Source organism: Anticarsia gemmatalis, chromosome 3 (genome assembly GCF_050436995.1).
Source record: "Anticarsia gemmatalis isolate Benzon Research Colony breed Stoneville strain chromosome 3, ilAntGemm2 primary, whole genome shotgun sequence".
Lineage (NCBI taxonomy): Eukaryota > Metazoa > Arthropoda > Insecta > Lepidoptera > Erebidae > Anticarsia > Anticarsia gemmatalis.
The window spans coordinates 10,855,757-10,872,069 of NC_134747.1; the positions used below are offsets into that span (position 1 = coordinate 10,855,757).

At 38.9% G+C, this 16,313-nt stretch overlaps 2 protein-coding genes across 2 annotated transcripts; one reads left to right on the forward strand and one right to left on the reverse strand.

Annotated features, from left to right (window-relative positions):
* The first annotated feature begins 717 nt into the window (after positions 1–717).
* Positions 718–11,230, forward strand: Wdfy2 (WD repeat and FYVE domain containing 2). The gene is made up of 8 exons (XM_076136535.1): positions 718–971; positions 2,542–2,722; positions 3,763–3,929; positions 4,363–4,476; positions 5,316–5,441; positions 6,081–6,277; positions 6,636–6,777; positions 6,999–11,230. Exons 1-8 carry the CDS (start codon positions 811–813, stop codon positions 7,165–7,167), a joined length of 1,257 nt encoding a protein of 418 aa, XP_075992650.1. The 5' UTR covers positions 718–810; the 3' UTR covers positions 7,168–11,230.
* LOC142987639 (uncharacterized) lies at positions 11,218–13,526 on the reverse strand. Its single transcript, XM_076136534.1, has 3 exons — positions 13,341–13,526; positions 11,834–13,139; positions 11,218–11,757 (listed from the first exon to the last, which is right to left on the reverse strand). The coding sequence occupies exons 1-3, from the start codon at positions 13,504–13,506 to the stop codon at positions 11,457–11,459; spliced, it is 1,773 nt and encodes a 590-aa protein (XP_075992649.1). The 5' UTR covers positions 13,507–13,526; the 3' UTR covers positions 11,218–11,456.
* Positions 13,527–16,313: the final 2,787 nt, after the last annotated feature.

Here is a 16,313-nt window from a genome sequence, read left to right on the forward strand (position 1 = left end):
TATTTACTAGACAATAACTCTTAAAAAAATAAATAAGTAGATAAATTGTGCCTGATGTAGGTTTAACTTTACAAGAAATTACGCTAAGTATGGGAGATTTCTACACCGTTGCAACACTGCGCCCATAAACGTCATATTGCGAATAAACCAATGTCACGAAAGGTCAGACTCTCCGTCACGTCAAACCCGGCTAACCCGGCAATGACCGACTCGCCGGTCGGAATAGGGAATAATAAAGATTTAGATCATTTTTTAAAAAAGGCTGGAAGGCCCCGACTGCAATTGTAAAATAATAATTTTATAATACCTAGTTGTCTCTAAGTATTGCTACAGTGCCTAGGTAAGGCTACTATCTACCACCTAGTAACCTAGATACCAGAAGTCAACCCGCTAACACAATCAGTAGGTAATTTACGTAGGTATAGTTAATTTTATATCCGTTAGGCGGCTAATTATCTTGTTTATCAAGTTATCATTCTAAGCACATAGAATCCTCAATGTTATTAAAAACTCTGCGTGTAATGGATCGGTTAGGCTTACATTTTCGGATTTGTATATTTTTTTTTACATTTCTTGCTTTCATCCCCAAATTTATTAGATTTAATATTAATCGTAGAATAAATTTAAAAAGCAATAATTTATTTAAAAAAATATCCATCAATGGTGATGATTTTTCTACGCCTACGCAATTTTAGTAATACCACCCTAAACTGAAATGTCAAAATTATTATGACGTTTTTCTTTTCGCTGAAAGAATTAGTGTCGAATAATCGTGTTTATTTAGAATTACTGGTGTAAAATAATTGGAATATGGCTGCTGAAATCAAGCCTGCGCCGAGGACTCCTAACGATAGGTTTTCTACCACCAAGAAACCTGCGCTATTGAGTAAATTGGAAGGTTGCACCGACGATGTTAATGCAGCGGTCGTTATACCTGGCGAGGACGGTGTAATTAGCGTTTGTGATGATAAGTAAGAGTTCTGACTCATATTTCGGCCATTGTTTGATAACAGCACGCAATTATTTATCTTAATTTGTAAAAAACTTATAGTACCTACATGTACCCTCAAGGAACTGTCAATATGTTCGAAATCGCCTCCTCCTATGTGGGTTACTCCTACATATGGAGAAGTTTCGCAAGTTAGAATTAATAATACGGTATTAGCAATCATAGCAAAATGATAATCTTATTATACCTATGACATAGTAACAGTGGACCTGTTTACTTTGCCTGTGATTGCTAGTTTAACATAGTGAGAATTTTGTACCAGCTTGTAACAATTTTTTACATGTTATGAGCAAAACAAGCTGATTAAACTAATTACGGCTTATGATATAATTAAAGAGATAACATTTTTATACTATTACACATTAATGAGTTCCATAGCTTTATCAAATATTAATTTTTAATATAGTTTGATGCTTGTTGGTCATCTCAGGCTATGTAACTTTCCTTGTTTTTATTGCACAGGGTTGTCTCATAACTGCAAATATACTTCGGATGTAATACTAGCTCAGACTGCCAGCAGAACATTACCACTTTAGGGTTTAGTTGGGGCCTCTGTGTTGATTATATTGTTAATCCTATAAGTCCCATTCCTCTTATTATCTTCTTACCAAATATAATGTGTTCAAATGTAATGTTCTTCTTTTAAATGTAAAGCAATCAAAATCATATTTAAAATTCTGATACAAACAAGATGAAGTTTATCATTGATTGACAACAACCTTTGTCTCAGCTGCTTATTAATTCTATTCATTTAAAATGCAAAATTATTCATAACATACAAAAAGTATTCTTATCTATTATTAATTATTAATTTCAGACCACAATTCTTTTATAATGGATGTTCTATGTTATTTCTAGTGGTATTTAAAATAATAATGTCTTATCAAAGGACAATAGCAGTCTGAAATAGGATTACACAGTTAATGTTATGACGGTTTCTCAATTTCGCACATAGTTAGGTGTGATAAATTACTACAGTTGATTCTACATAGTTGTGTTTCAATAAATTATGTCAAGAATATTCAGAAATGGAACATTACCTACCCATTCGTTCTCAGGTTGATTTAAACTAAGATGGTGTTTGACGTATCAAATGTTTTGGAAGTATAGTTGGTTCATTTGTCGTATGGTTAGTGGTCACCTAGTGTCAAAGTTGTTCAAGCCGCCCGAAGGCCTTTGACATGGCTTAACAACTGTTATCTTAGTAGACAACAACCGGGACCGACTTTTAACGTGCCCTCCGAAGCACGGAGACGCCCAGTTCAAATACCACTATGCGGTCACCCATCTATGGAATGACCGCGCCAACGGTTGCTTAACCCACTGATCGTTTACCGACCGGTGAGCGCAACTGGCTATGGCTATAGTTGGTGAAAACTATGAAATGTAATAGCCTCAGTATATGGTTTTTAACTGTGAAAGTGCTTGAAGGAGAAGCAAGATATTATGTCTTGGATGTATATTTGATTTTGCAATGAGAAACGTCCATTGATATGAGAATTGTGTTCTTAACATTGATAATTTTATTGTAGGACAGTAAGAGTTTGGCTGAAACGTGACTCAGGTCAGTACTGGCCGTCCATCTGCCAGTACATGCCTTCCGGCTGCACATCCATGTTCTACACCCCAGAGACCCGGCAGTTGTTTATCGGTCAGGAAAACGGTACAGTCTCGGAATTCACACTCGCACAAGACTGTAATAGAATAAATCCTGTAAGTATTATATATTTCATTATTTGCTTGAGTTATTTTTTGAGTTGGATATTACTTGATGTTAATTCTCCATTGTGTTTGTGTTGTGTGTGTGTAGATTGAAGTGTGTGATAAATAGGTATATAAAAAATATTTATGTAATAAGTTTTGGATATCATCATGAACTTTTTGAAACTTTTAAATATTAAAATACAAACTCCACTTAAGAACTTGAACTCAAGAGCATACTTAAACCTCTTGAACTGATTAGAGTTATTTTAGAAAAGAACGCTTCACCTATCTTTATCCTTAATTTTAAGAATTTGTTGAAAGAGTGTTTTTTTTTATTTGTTTGTGTTAAAGTTTGAGCCAGAAGTTTTGTTATTTAAGATTGTAACTAATATACAACATAACTAACTAACTATGCTATTAGATTGGAGGTACTTTAGCATTTTTATGTAATATCATATTGGGTAATTGGTTATTCAACATAATTACCACATTATATGCCTTTATATCTAAATATTACACAGAGGCTTCAACTCTCTATACACTTTTACATAGTGCAGTTTGTTATCAATTTTAAAATTTGAGATTTTTCCTTATCACAATCATCAATCAATCAATGCAAGGATCTTTGCTTTAGCTAGCAGATACCTATTAACTTTGATGCAACTTTAAAATGACTTTCTTTGTATTATATAATTTAGGTACTTTTATTTAGAGCAAAATGTCAACCCAAATAAAATTTGGATATAGATTTGACTCCCCTTATAATAATTCTGAAATATTCTTGGATATAAGTTTAATTGTATGAACAAGGCACATTGACAATGTATTATTATAGTTCCTTCAAACAGAAAAGAGTAATACTGGGGAATCCCGACTTAATGATAACCAGCATAAGCTACAGAAAATTAATTAAATATTATTTATACTTCTATTAACTCGAATTAATTCATAAAACTATACTATTGAACTTAGCATTTTAAGAATTTCAAACACTATTGTTTTAAATTTAAAGCTTAAATTCCCGTAATAAACTAGCTGTATTGTTCTAGACTCGCGAATATTTAGCGCACACGGCTCGCGTCACCGCGGTGGTGTTCTCGCTGAGCTGCGAGTGGGTGCTGTCTGTTAGTCGAGACAAGCTGTTCTCATACCATTGCAGCGAGACCGGCCGCAGGATCGGAGGATACTCTTTCGAAGCTTGGTGCACGTCCTTGCAGTATCCTTTTAATTAAATACTCTAGTGGGTATTGGGCGGCCTATTGATGAATTGATTATAGTAATAAAACATATTATTTATTCAGCTAATGATGTGTTGAACTTGTAAATACGAGTTAAATAGCCCACACATTTGGCGCATTTCTAACTGCCATATTATTCAGGTTTTGTTTTTAAAGGCAACACATGTTTGTATGTTTTCATCAAATCGAATGCGACTCTACATGGATATTTTGTGTGGGCAGTATCTTTAAAAAATCAATGCTTTATTTGTCTGTACCGATTGTAAATGTTATAAAAAACAAACAGCTATCGGTGATAAGGAAGTTTTTTATTAGTTATTCATTAACAGGATATATTGTAGTTTATAATTGTCGAAATGTAGATAAGCAGGACATTATCACGTAACTAATTTCCTGAACGGATCGCGTCAGATTCGACTCACAGTCCAAGTACGCGTTCGTTGGCGACTACAGCGGCCAGATAACGATGCTCAAGTTAGATAATAACGGCGCTACACTAGTCACTACGCTGAAAGGACATACTGGGTAAGTAAGAGACTATCTTTACAGAGAAATAGTACGAATGAAAATCCCCTTTGGTAAGTACGGGAAGGAAAATGATTTTAGATTTAGGAAGAGTCGTATCACATAAGGCTTTTCCCGAAGTAAGCTAGCTTAACGGACTTGGGCCATCCTTTCTACTAGGGGGTTACAGTCGCAGATTATTTAGCTTATTGAAGTAGGGGTTTTAAGTCTTGGACTTTTAAGTTCCTCTTAATAAGCCCAATATTCCGGGCATCTAGAGAGTACAACATAAGTTGTAATAATTATGATTCTTTAAACTTGATCTTTTTCTACTAATTTAACCGTCCGTAACGTAAGTATGATTGAACAATCGTCGCCTCATGCCGTTTTGTTAGGATATCAAAAAGTCTGTACCGTAACAGATAAGACATAATGAATCATTGATTCTTTGAATTATGAGGCCTTGAGGTGACTTCATACTGTGTGTCTCTTATGACGTGACTTTTCACACATTCCATATAAACAGTTATGGCAATGGAAAAGACTGGTATACAAACAGTAAATATCTATAACAAAAGTTATTTCAAATCCTTTTGAGTGCATTTTTACCTTGAATTTTAATTATTATTAAGCCACGAGACTTCGACTACAAAATTCGGTTCCCGGGTCGACATAATGAAAAATTATAGATGTTATTTGTTTTCACGTCAGAATAGATCAAAGTTGAATGACGTCATATAACACCATAACATTAAGCAAAACGTTCTGAAACGTGATTGTATTATATAAACCTTTTTTCCTATTTAAAAGTCATCAGCAATCATTATATTGTGCTTATGATTTCAATATTCTATTTTCAGTTCAGTGCGTGTACTTAACTGGGCTCCCATTCCTCAACTATTGTTCAGCGGTTCGTTCGATCAAACCATAATAGTTTGGGACATCGGCGGACAGAAGGGCACCGCGTACGAACTACAAGGACACAGGTAATTTTACGATAAACATCTGTATTGAATGTTTTAAATCGATGATGTTTCTGAACAATAGGCCGTAAAATAATGCTATTGGTTATTTGCTAGACCATAATAAAACATTCCATAGCTACATCACTTGCTGCTATTGCGTTTTGTTATTATCAAGGTGATATTCTGTTTTTCAGTCGATTGTGAGTATTTATTGAAGTCGAGATTGTTTCATTTGGCAAGTTGCCCCAGGCGCAAGTGAAAACAAAATTCTTATATGCAACACTGATATACCGATTTTCTTTCTTTATTCAGACTTGAAACATACTGCACTACACGCAGTGGACTGCTAAAGTCATTTTATTAACGAATGTGTAGTCCATCATGTAACATGAAAGAGAATGTTTATTAAGAGAATGATAATGACCTTATAAGCCCTGTATGACACGCATCTAAGTTCATCGCAATGAAGGATAGAAGTAACAAGATACTTCCTCTATTTTCTTCTATGAATATTTTTCCCCAACTCACACTTGGCCAGTGTGGTGGTCAATATGGTGGTGGGACGTTTCCTAGCTCCTCCCTCATCCCAGGAGGAGACCCTAGCTTAGCTAGTGGGATAGTACTGGTACAAATTTATTAATTCTACAAATATGTTTCCAGTAACAAAGTGACAGGTCTGTGGTACGTGGGTAGCTGCGAGCGCCTGATCTCTGCGGGCGAGGACGGCGCGCTGGGCGTGTGGGAGATGGGCGTGCGGCGCCGCGAGACGCCCGCCTGGAAGGAGTCCGACCTGTGCCAGATATGCCGCGCGCCCTTCATATGGAACGTGCGCGCTATGATGGAGAAGAAACAACTTGGTAAGATAGCATTTTATTACTGTTGTTAATTTAATTGAGATGTTGATAGTTTGATTTCAAGATACAATAGATCAGAGTTACATGATAAATTGCTACTATTTGTCTACTATGGCTGTCGGATTACGGTGACATACCGTGGGATTGCGGTGACATACCAGTGTAGTTCGTAACCGTAGTTTTAAGTGTGACGGTAAAGTAACAAGAAAAAAGCAATGAATTCCATCATCATAGTTATTAACTCACTTTGTATGATTCTTTGTGAATCACGCTAAATAAGCAAAAACTACATTGAATCACAAATATGTCGTACTTAAGTAATTTTTTAAGATACGAATGTAATGGTTATTTGTTGCCGCAGGTCTCCGGCAGCACCACTGTCGGTGGTGCGGCGCGGCCGTGTGTGCCGCGTGCTCGCCGCACCGCCTGCCGCTGCCCGTCATGGGCTTCGAGTTCCCGCAGCGCGTCTGTACCGGATGCTACGACACGCTCAGGCATGAACCGTGAGTATTCCTTGATATTTTCTATATATTCTGTCTAGTCTTGGGAACTATACGGGACGTATATTATCAACTTATGGTTTTTCCTTCCAAAACTATTGCTTACCAAACTATGTGTCAAGGTATACGTGATGTCTCGTACGTATACGTGCACGTGCAATCTCGTAATGCGAGTGGACACACCGTGTGTATCAGCTTTAACTGAATGGTTGTGGTTGTTGCAGGCGCGAGTCGCTGGCGTCGTTCCACGACATGAAGCACGCGGTGGTGTCGCTGTACACGGACGAGGCCACGGGGCGCATGTGCACGGCGGGCAAGGACCGCGTCATCAAGCTGTGGGACGTGGCCGTGCTGCTGGCGCCGCCGCCGCAGCCCGCGCCCATAGACCAATAGCCGCCGCCACTGTGCCGCACCGGGGAGCGAGGCCTGCGAGGGTTTCTCGTTCGCGAGCTGTTGTACTGGTTCAACTATTGGTCCAATTATGATGCTGAATCCGAGGAACCTGTGACTCTAAAAGGAAAGACATTTATATACTGTTAAATCAACACTTAATTTTCTAACATAAATGAGCAAAGCCTCCTAGTTGTGATACCGACACGCTCGGCGGTCCGCCGTTTGTTCATCGCTGTCGTCACCGAGTAAACGAAATTGTTTAGTCAAAATAGCCACCTTGACTTCTTTCGTGCGTTGATTAATTGTTAGAAACACTTAGATACGATGGCGGTGTACAAGCGGTGATAAGCTCAAGCCAGATATTAAAAAAATAACCTGTAACTGCTTCATATGTCTTCTGTTACAATTAGAATGTTTATACCGTAGTAGTTATGATAATTTTCGTAAAAAATATAATAACAAAGAAATATATTAAAATTAGCCGAGCAGTCCCATATTTCCAAGTGGTCGTTTAGAAATAATAATCTCATAATAACATTTATTCGAGTTATTTACCAACTATAGAAAAATCATTTCATTGAAACAACTTTGCTAACAATTATTATTACGGCCTGAAAAATGAAAAGAGAAAATGCAAGTCTACAGCTTTGAATCAAAAGGTCTTGTATAGAGGCAGCTTCCAAAGATCAGTTGCAAGATATTAAGAAAGGTATGTCATCCGGCTGTTTGCGCTAATATAGTCGTTATATTATTTAATCTAATATATTTGTTGTTGATAGTCCAACGAAAGTTTTTTGTCACCAATCGTGAGGTAAGACTGAGACTTTCTTTTTCAGAAATTATGAGAGAGTGTATTCATTTGTCGTGGTGATTGAAATGATTGCGATGTGGATCTCGTGTTGTATGTAGTCTTCATAAACACTTATGTACATAGCATATTATTATGTATGATTGCTTTGTTATTTCAGTACTGGTTAGGTCTTCGGGTAGCACTGTTTCTTGTATGAGGGTATTTTGTAATCTCTTGAGAAGTAACTGATGTGCTTCTAGCGCTCACAAAGAATGTTGACAAAGGCCAATACAGTTTATGGATAATCGTCGAAACGATCCGGTACATAGCGTGGTAGCAGATGAATGAAAACAACTGTCATAAATGCACCTAAAACGCTATCACACGATCATATAAAAGTGGTGAAACTTGGCATAAATATTTTGTAATATAATCTTCCGTTCTATATTATGAACATTTCAAGTTTGAAGTCAGTGTAGGACTCTCCCGATTTGCGCCAAATGCCGCCAAAACGCGTCGTGCAACTACCCATCTCTTGTTTTGTTTGGCGCTAGAAGCATATAGTAATATTTTGGTGCGATTCATTGAAGAGTAAATAAGCTGATTGTTAAATAACAAGACTTCCATAACCGAGATTAAACTGAAAATTAAGACCTTTTAAAGGACATCCTAAAATATACTATAACACTGTGTATTAAGGTCGAAAATTCCTCTTACATTTTGTTATTTTATACCCTTCGTCGATGAATTGCACCCTAAAATTTCAAACCTTGGGATATTATTTGAAACAGTATATAATGTGGTGTTTGGGCGAGTATGCATGAGTCTGTTGAAGGTTGATCATTGTGTTCATGGTACGATGTGATGAGCGACCGAGTGCGGTGGCGGTGGCGGTTCACGAGCGAGAAAGAGATAGGAGACTATGACATGAGACCGCACCTTTACCTACGGTCTGTATCCGGTCTTGGTTTCTCTTGCGAACTGTTTCATATGAATTACCTAAAGTTAAGTAGGTACCGAAGTCTTCGGTCGCAGTTTCATGTCCCGGTCTCTTGTCTTTGTAGGAGAGCGAGGCGCTGCCTTTACTGTCTTGTTACACGTTGAATGGCCTACTTATATCGTTAATGCTTATACTCTATTATGGAGTTTAAAGTCGTAAAATTCTATGTCATGTTTTTTTGGTAATTAGTATTTTGTCAATGTTTCAACGTGTAACAATAAAAACAGATTTCATCAAAGGTATAAGATACTTTTTCGGCCAACAGCCAGCTTACAACTTAGAAAAGAGCCTTGGTATGCACAATTTATCTTTATTATAATAAATTGTTGCTTTCGTGTATTTCCAAAATCAAGAAGCTGTATTAAAAACGGTATGGTCAGCTGCATAAGCCTGAGGGTCACTGATGATCTAAGGTCGAAATTCTGTAGCCGCTAACCTTGCATCCAGGGCTTTCTACTAAGTTGTTGGAGTATGAGAAAAGCCTTTCTATTCATGAAATCTTGAATCTGTACTCATATTTTGTCGAGATTGAGTCATGTTACCGTATACCTTTGGTGAAAGCTCTGTTACTGCTATTACAAGCATTGTGTTATACTATTGGATACATTATTGTTACAATAATAATATATACTTAGGTGTGCATTATATTAGCGAATTATATAAAATACATGTTTGTATTCCTATCTTGGCAATGCCAAAAACCTCTGCTTCCAAGGCGATTGCATGTGTATCGAAATACTTATCTCAATATTATTTTAAATATAATATTTTGACATTATTAATTGTATAAAATTTTAAATTCTATTTATTGTAAATGCTTTGTTTAAATATTTAAAGTATTTTCGTAAAATTAACTATTTGCGTATTCATTTAAGTATTTTAATCAAGTACTGAAATTATTTCATTTTTTTACATTATAATTACACTATGTATTGAATCTGACAATAAATATATTATCTGTATGATGTCTATTCCAATAATATAGTGATGTCCACTGTCATTGTTTATCGACATTACGATAGTTATGTTATCGATCTAATCGGGAATATGTAGTGTTGTTTTATAAGGTGCTGTTTGTAATGTCGATGCATTCTTTATAGAGTATCTTTTCATTATTTGCATTAACATCAAAAACGAACAAAAAATATTGTTTTAGTCAGCTTGTTGCGATGAGCTCCGCTTTCGGAGGCACTGATTGGCCGCGCCCGTAACATTACCAACACAGTTTTGGTATCATTAACATTATTTTTAATCGATAAACTGTAACTTGACATTTCGGCGTGGACCAATGAAAAATTAATGTTTATAAATCCTTGTATAAATGTAGGTAATCTGTCGTAATGTGTGTCGAAAGTAGGTGTACTGTTTTTGGAAATTCTGTAATCGGATGTTGTATAAAATGTATAAACTTAAATTAGCGGTTATGTGTACTTGTGTACTGAGAGACGTGGCAGTGTTGTTCGCTTTCGAGGGAACGAAGTATGTCGTACTATCCGTCCGGACTTCGGCGCATTCCTGTGTATTCCTCTCACTACCCTCTCCAGTTCCCTCTACGATCAAACCTGCCGCAGCCTCTCGTCTGAGGTACAATTATTAATAAAAGTATATACTGAAATTTAAATACTTGAGCGTTTATTAAATACGTAAATATATGTAAATTATTTAGACATGTCCTGCTTTACTAGTTATGAATAATGCCAAAATTGTTTAGAAGTTTCTATTTGTCTATTTTAACGTATACTGCACGTTATTTACGAATTACATTGAGATACAGTTTATTATATTTATGTTACTTTAAACTAAGCGTCCGCTTCACAATTTCCAAATATGCTTTTCTCTCTTTTTACAGTAAATGAAAAATTTTACATAACTTACATTTTTGCATGAATTTGGACATTGTGAAAGGAACTCTTAATTTTTCCACAAGTGTTTGTATATGATCATATTTGTCATATTATTAACTATTTTACAACTAATGCTCTTCAACTTGCATATTTAATTCTATATGACAAATATTATTATGAAGTCAGTTTCAACAATTGTTTTGCTTATAATTTGTATTAATTTAAGGTCGATAAATTATCTATATTAATTAATATAAATAAATAAATTAACTATTCTTTTATGTCGTTAAAAAGAGATTTTATTTTTCTATTCATGGAGCTTAATATTCATTTGTAAAGTAATACTGTAAGATATAGTCAATGTGTAATTACTGTTAGAAGTATTTAGGTCGCTTGAAAGTTTCTATGCCAATAAAATGTAAGAAGTAATCGTGTATTATTATCACATAGGAGGTAGATGAACAGGGTTCTTATATAAAGTTGCACCACTGTGCGCGCATAGTTCCGACACTATTGAGCGTTCCAGTTATACAAAGACGCAGCCTCTTAATATTATACGTAATCAGGTACATCGTGTATCTCCAGCTCTCTTTGTCCGGTAGTGTGATAATGACCCGCGGGAGTTAGTTCATTCTCCACTGACAGTGGGGCGCGCTCAGCCCGGGCACGAGTACTGCGCGCGCGGCACACACACCTGACCGTTGAACATCTGATCCGCGGGACACGTGAGGAAGGTTCGTGTCCCACTCACGCAGAAGTAGTACCGCTTGCACTCGGTACCTTGCTGCACGTAGAACCCGTCTCGTTCGCAGCGCTTGCCGTCGTTCTCCACCGAGTCCCGCGGCGGCGCGCCGCACTGGTACTGGGACGCCTTCATGCAGGTGCGCCCGTCGAATATCTTCCCACCCTTGCACGTTAGGGTGGTGAGCCGGTCCCCATGCTCACAGTAAAAGTACCTGCAAATATTGATTTTAATTATTTACTGCGTAAGTAAGCACTGCGGAAGAAAATAACATATTGTAAAAAAATTACCTTCGGCATCCAGATTCGATCTCGGGGTGGTACCCGTCACTGAGTCCTTCACACGAATAGTCTTCCCTCAAACATAGTCCTGGGCGCGCCGGCACACACGCCTGCCCGTCGAATACTCGCCCCACCGAACACGCATATATCGCTTTAACACCGCGTACGCACTCGTAGTATCCGCGACAGCCGGTGTCGGCCGCCCGATAACGACCGTCCGGTCGTCCATAACACGATTCACGGTCTAAGCTTGGACACAGATCACGAGACGCTGGCATACAACGGACGCCGTCGAATATCTGTCCCGGTGGACAGGCGAGTGTGGTACGCAGAGCGCCCTCGCAATGGAAATATCGCGTGCAGTTGGACGAGAGATCCTGATACATGCCACTCGGAAGTCCCTCACACTCGATGGCGATCGCTGGTCCGTCGCACAGGAAATGCGAGGAAGGTACACAGTCGGTGCCGTCGAACGTCAGACCCGGTGCACACGAGCCTCGTAACACTACTCTTTCGCGGCGGCATTCGAACCAGGACGCACAGTCACGCCAGTCTCGATGTATTCCATCATGTCGGTTGAAGCACGGACTCAGCGCTGGGGGCGGACATGTCGCTCGCGAAGCCGGTTCACACACACCATTAGAAAATAGTAAGCCAGGCTCGCACACGCCTCTCCGTATAACTCGGTGGGCTTCGCAGACGAAGTATTCCCGGCACGCAGTCGTGCGATCTGCGTAGGCACCGTCTGGTGCATCGCGACAGAGTGAGGAACACGCTTCGTCGGAGCAGAAGTCTGCATCACCGGCAGGCAGCGGCACGGCGGCGGCTCGCGGCGGCGGGCAGGACGAGGTGCACAACGCACCGCACGAAGCGATACTGCGAAGTTCGCCGCCGCGGCACTTCAGCACTCGTCTACATTCATGGGACGCGTCGGGATAGTCACCGTCTGGTAGTCCTGCGCAAACAGGTTCGAAACAGGTGCCTGCTCCACGCGTGCACGCTTGTCTCTCCAGATCGAACCATGCTCCTGGCGGGCAAGCTCGCTCGACAGCAGTTCCATTTTCACAGCGGTAATAGTGGCGGCAAGCAGTGCCTGGGGCTGCGTAAGCAAGTGTGTCGATTGGTGAACATTCCCGTCGAATGCAGGGACGTCGTTCCCGAGGTACACAGGCTCCCTCAGCCTCACTGAACACTCGCTCCGATGGGCACGAGTACCGGCCGGTAACGGAGCCTCTGGTGCAACGCACATATTCTCGACAGTCTCTATCATAGTCTGTGTGCAGGCCATCTCTATGACATTGGAAGGCGTTTGCGCCTGAAAAAGAGTAGGTTTAATTAATTTATGTCGACTATAATAGAACATTGCGGTTAATCGTTGAATTTCTCAAAAACATTCGGTATGTCTATATAATTATTACTCAGTGTTATTAATGTCTTCTTTCAATCCTCACAACAATTTAAAGATTTACCTCTATCTGTTGGATAACTATAAGGTAACGACAGTTATGTTACTCACAGGCGATGTTTTTGACGACGATAATCGCACAGAGTGCGATAGCGGGTGTACGCGAGGCGAGCGCGCGCGCAGACATGTCGGCTGCGACTGGCGAGCGAGTGAGTGCGATGACTAGTGGCGGGCGACGGCGCGAGCACCGCGGGCCCTCGCTAGGGTTCCTTGACATTCGCACGCCCCCGCCGTAACTTGATCCCTGCGGTGGCCCGGATGCAGCCTCCGAGCTGAGAATCTAGACACGCCTTGTTTATCGAGTGCCTGGTGCTCGAGTGAAAATGACCGACGATGAAGCTCGTTGGCCGTGAACTTTGTCTCCTTATGTAACGACAGTGAGAATATTGGATGAATGAACCGAACTACCTTAAAGGATTGATTAGCATAGCTACTTGTGGTAGACTGTTCATTACTGGTGTGGTACGCTGATTAGGGGAATATTCCCCCAAATTACAACAGCAATACTATTAAACAATACTATTCAACTGTGATAATGTCTATTGTTCAGATCATTAAAAATAAAACACTCACGTGACAGGTACCTACATGATTTGAAGGACTATGTTTATTTGACCTCAACCAATCTTATTCACAAGGTCTTATTAAATCATGTCTTCCATATGTATAATCAGCAGATGAATCGCTATTCTGCCGTTGGACCCGTGGGAAAATATAATAAAAACACGCGAGAAAAAATCAACATAGAAACGTAATAAATACTTGGTAGTGAGCCGGAATCTCTGAGAATCCGCATAGGCGTACGAGTGAGTCGCCGTTGACATGCACTGAAGGATAACAAGGCACAACTAATATTTGCATTGGATGATCATCGCACTTCTGGGTAATTACCGGGTGATAGATCATTTAATTAGTGCTGTGTATAAAAGAGACTGAAATAGCTTTACTACTACTATTACAATACAAAAATATTTTTGATATCACTTCCAGAAACCATTTAGGTACGATATGAATTGCATCCATCCATTTAAACCAGATGTTTTTCGAAGCTCTTTGCGTTTTCCCTTGAGAAAACTTTGCGTCTCGTTTAAAGTTTTTAAGATCTATGGTGTCATTAACATGTTAAAAGCTATGTCAGGGGCAAGAATGTGCGGAATGCGATCTATGAGTGTGACGGGTGCTAACACCGCGGGTCGTCCTCAGCAGGGGGCAGCCGACATTCCACTCACTAGCCTCACTCAGTTACTTACTAGTCATCATTACATTTTGCGTTATATCGACACACAAACGCACGTGACAAGGACAAATATCCAAAATCTAAGTTCATTTGAAAGTTACTTCGGTTTTAATTTTAAAATGACTTCTAACTGCAGCTCGGTTTCTTTACAAACGACAGAGACATTGCACATCTTTGAATGATTTCCTGTTCGTATAATTAGGCTACTTAACAATTCTGTCTAAAAGTTTGTCTACGTTTTTAACATGCGATTACATCACATTCCATCTAAACTTGAGTTTCTGACGTCTTTTGCGACAACGAAATAAAAATTCCTACATAGGTACCTACCTATCACGTGCACTATGTTTAATCGATTACCTTTAATAATTATCGAGCATCCATTACCTACAATAAACATAGCCTCGAGCTTAGTTCCGCATAGGTACCGGCGCTACAAGCAATCGTGTTTCTATCACTCGATAATATCCTTCCTTTCCCGTCTCCAGTCACACTTAATATAAATATAGGCAAAAAATCGGCACTAAGCACCGGTGAAGCCAAATTCTGATGCAAGCCGTCGTATAGATTACAAGTTTTTAGTCTTGATTCAGATTTTCTTACTGACGGTTCAGCGACCAGTGAAGGTTGATAGGATTAGCCGTTCATTCTCCTAAACAGGCGCAAATAAAACTTAGTAAAAACTAGGGATTCCCCTAAATGGACATTGACCAAATTTTTAGAGCCAGATCCTTGATCGGCCCGAGAATTTCCATTTTATGTTGACTACTGCTCTTATAAGCGTCAAGTCCCGGGAAATCCTACTCAGTGGTTTGCTCATGACTTTTTTGGAGAGCATCTCAATATCATTCGATAGGTCAACAAGAACACTTCAAGTTGATTGACATTGATTGGCGGATCTTTGAGGTTTATAAGTTATAAAAACTTTAGGTGCGGAACAATGCTATTAATAATTAATAGCGGATTGCAATTAACACTGAAATATGACGAAGTGTTGGACAATCCAGCGCGTAACAAGTCGTTTTCAGTCTAGTCATACTCATCGCTGACGCGGACATACCTAGGTATCTTCAAGAATTGTTTCATAATTATTATATCCGTTTTTTTACATGACTTTAAATTGGAGGATGTCTATATTTGCAATGTCGCGGATTGCGAATCAATTTATGATAATGTTACTTAATACTTTTAATATTTATTCCAATTATGGCACGGCAGTTTTGTATCTACTTGTTTAGTAAAAGATGAGTAATCTTAACCGCAAATCATAATATGACCGCTCGTAAATCTTTCCGATATGGTAACCTGTCTGCCAGGTGTATTTCAAAATATTATTTTCTACGAGACATCGAGGCGTCTTCGCGCAACCAACAATAGATGCTTAAAGATTTTATGACTAAGTAAATAGTTTCGAATAGGATGCAATGCTTGGTCGCTAATGTTGCTATGTACCTTTGATTTTAACAAGTGTTAGGATCACGACATTAATCAAGTTAGCGTATCGTTACTGTCAATAATTCCCCGATCATTAGGAACTACTCAATGTTTAACAATTTATAGTAGAATTAGACGTGGACTTTTGCGTCTGGAAAAACCTATTTGTGGTAAAATATTGCCGAACAACTTTAAGAAAACCACCAAAGAAGCCTGTCATGTTCATGTCACTTAAGTGGTTCATTACGTGCCTACTATTAATGAGCAGGAAACCCGAGACACAAAAAATAATTTGATACTTAGGTACCTACTTAAGACGTATAATTATTTAAATTAAAGCATTTCTTGGTCGT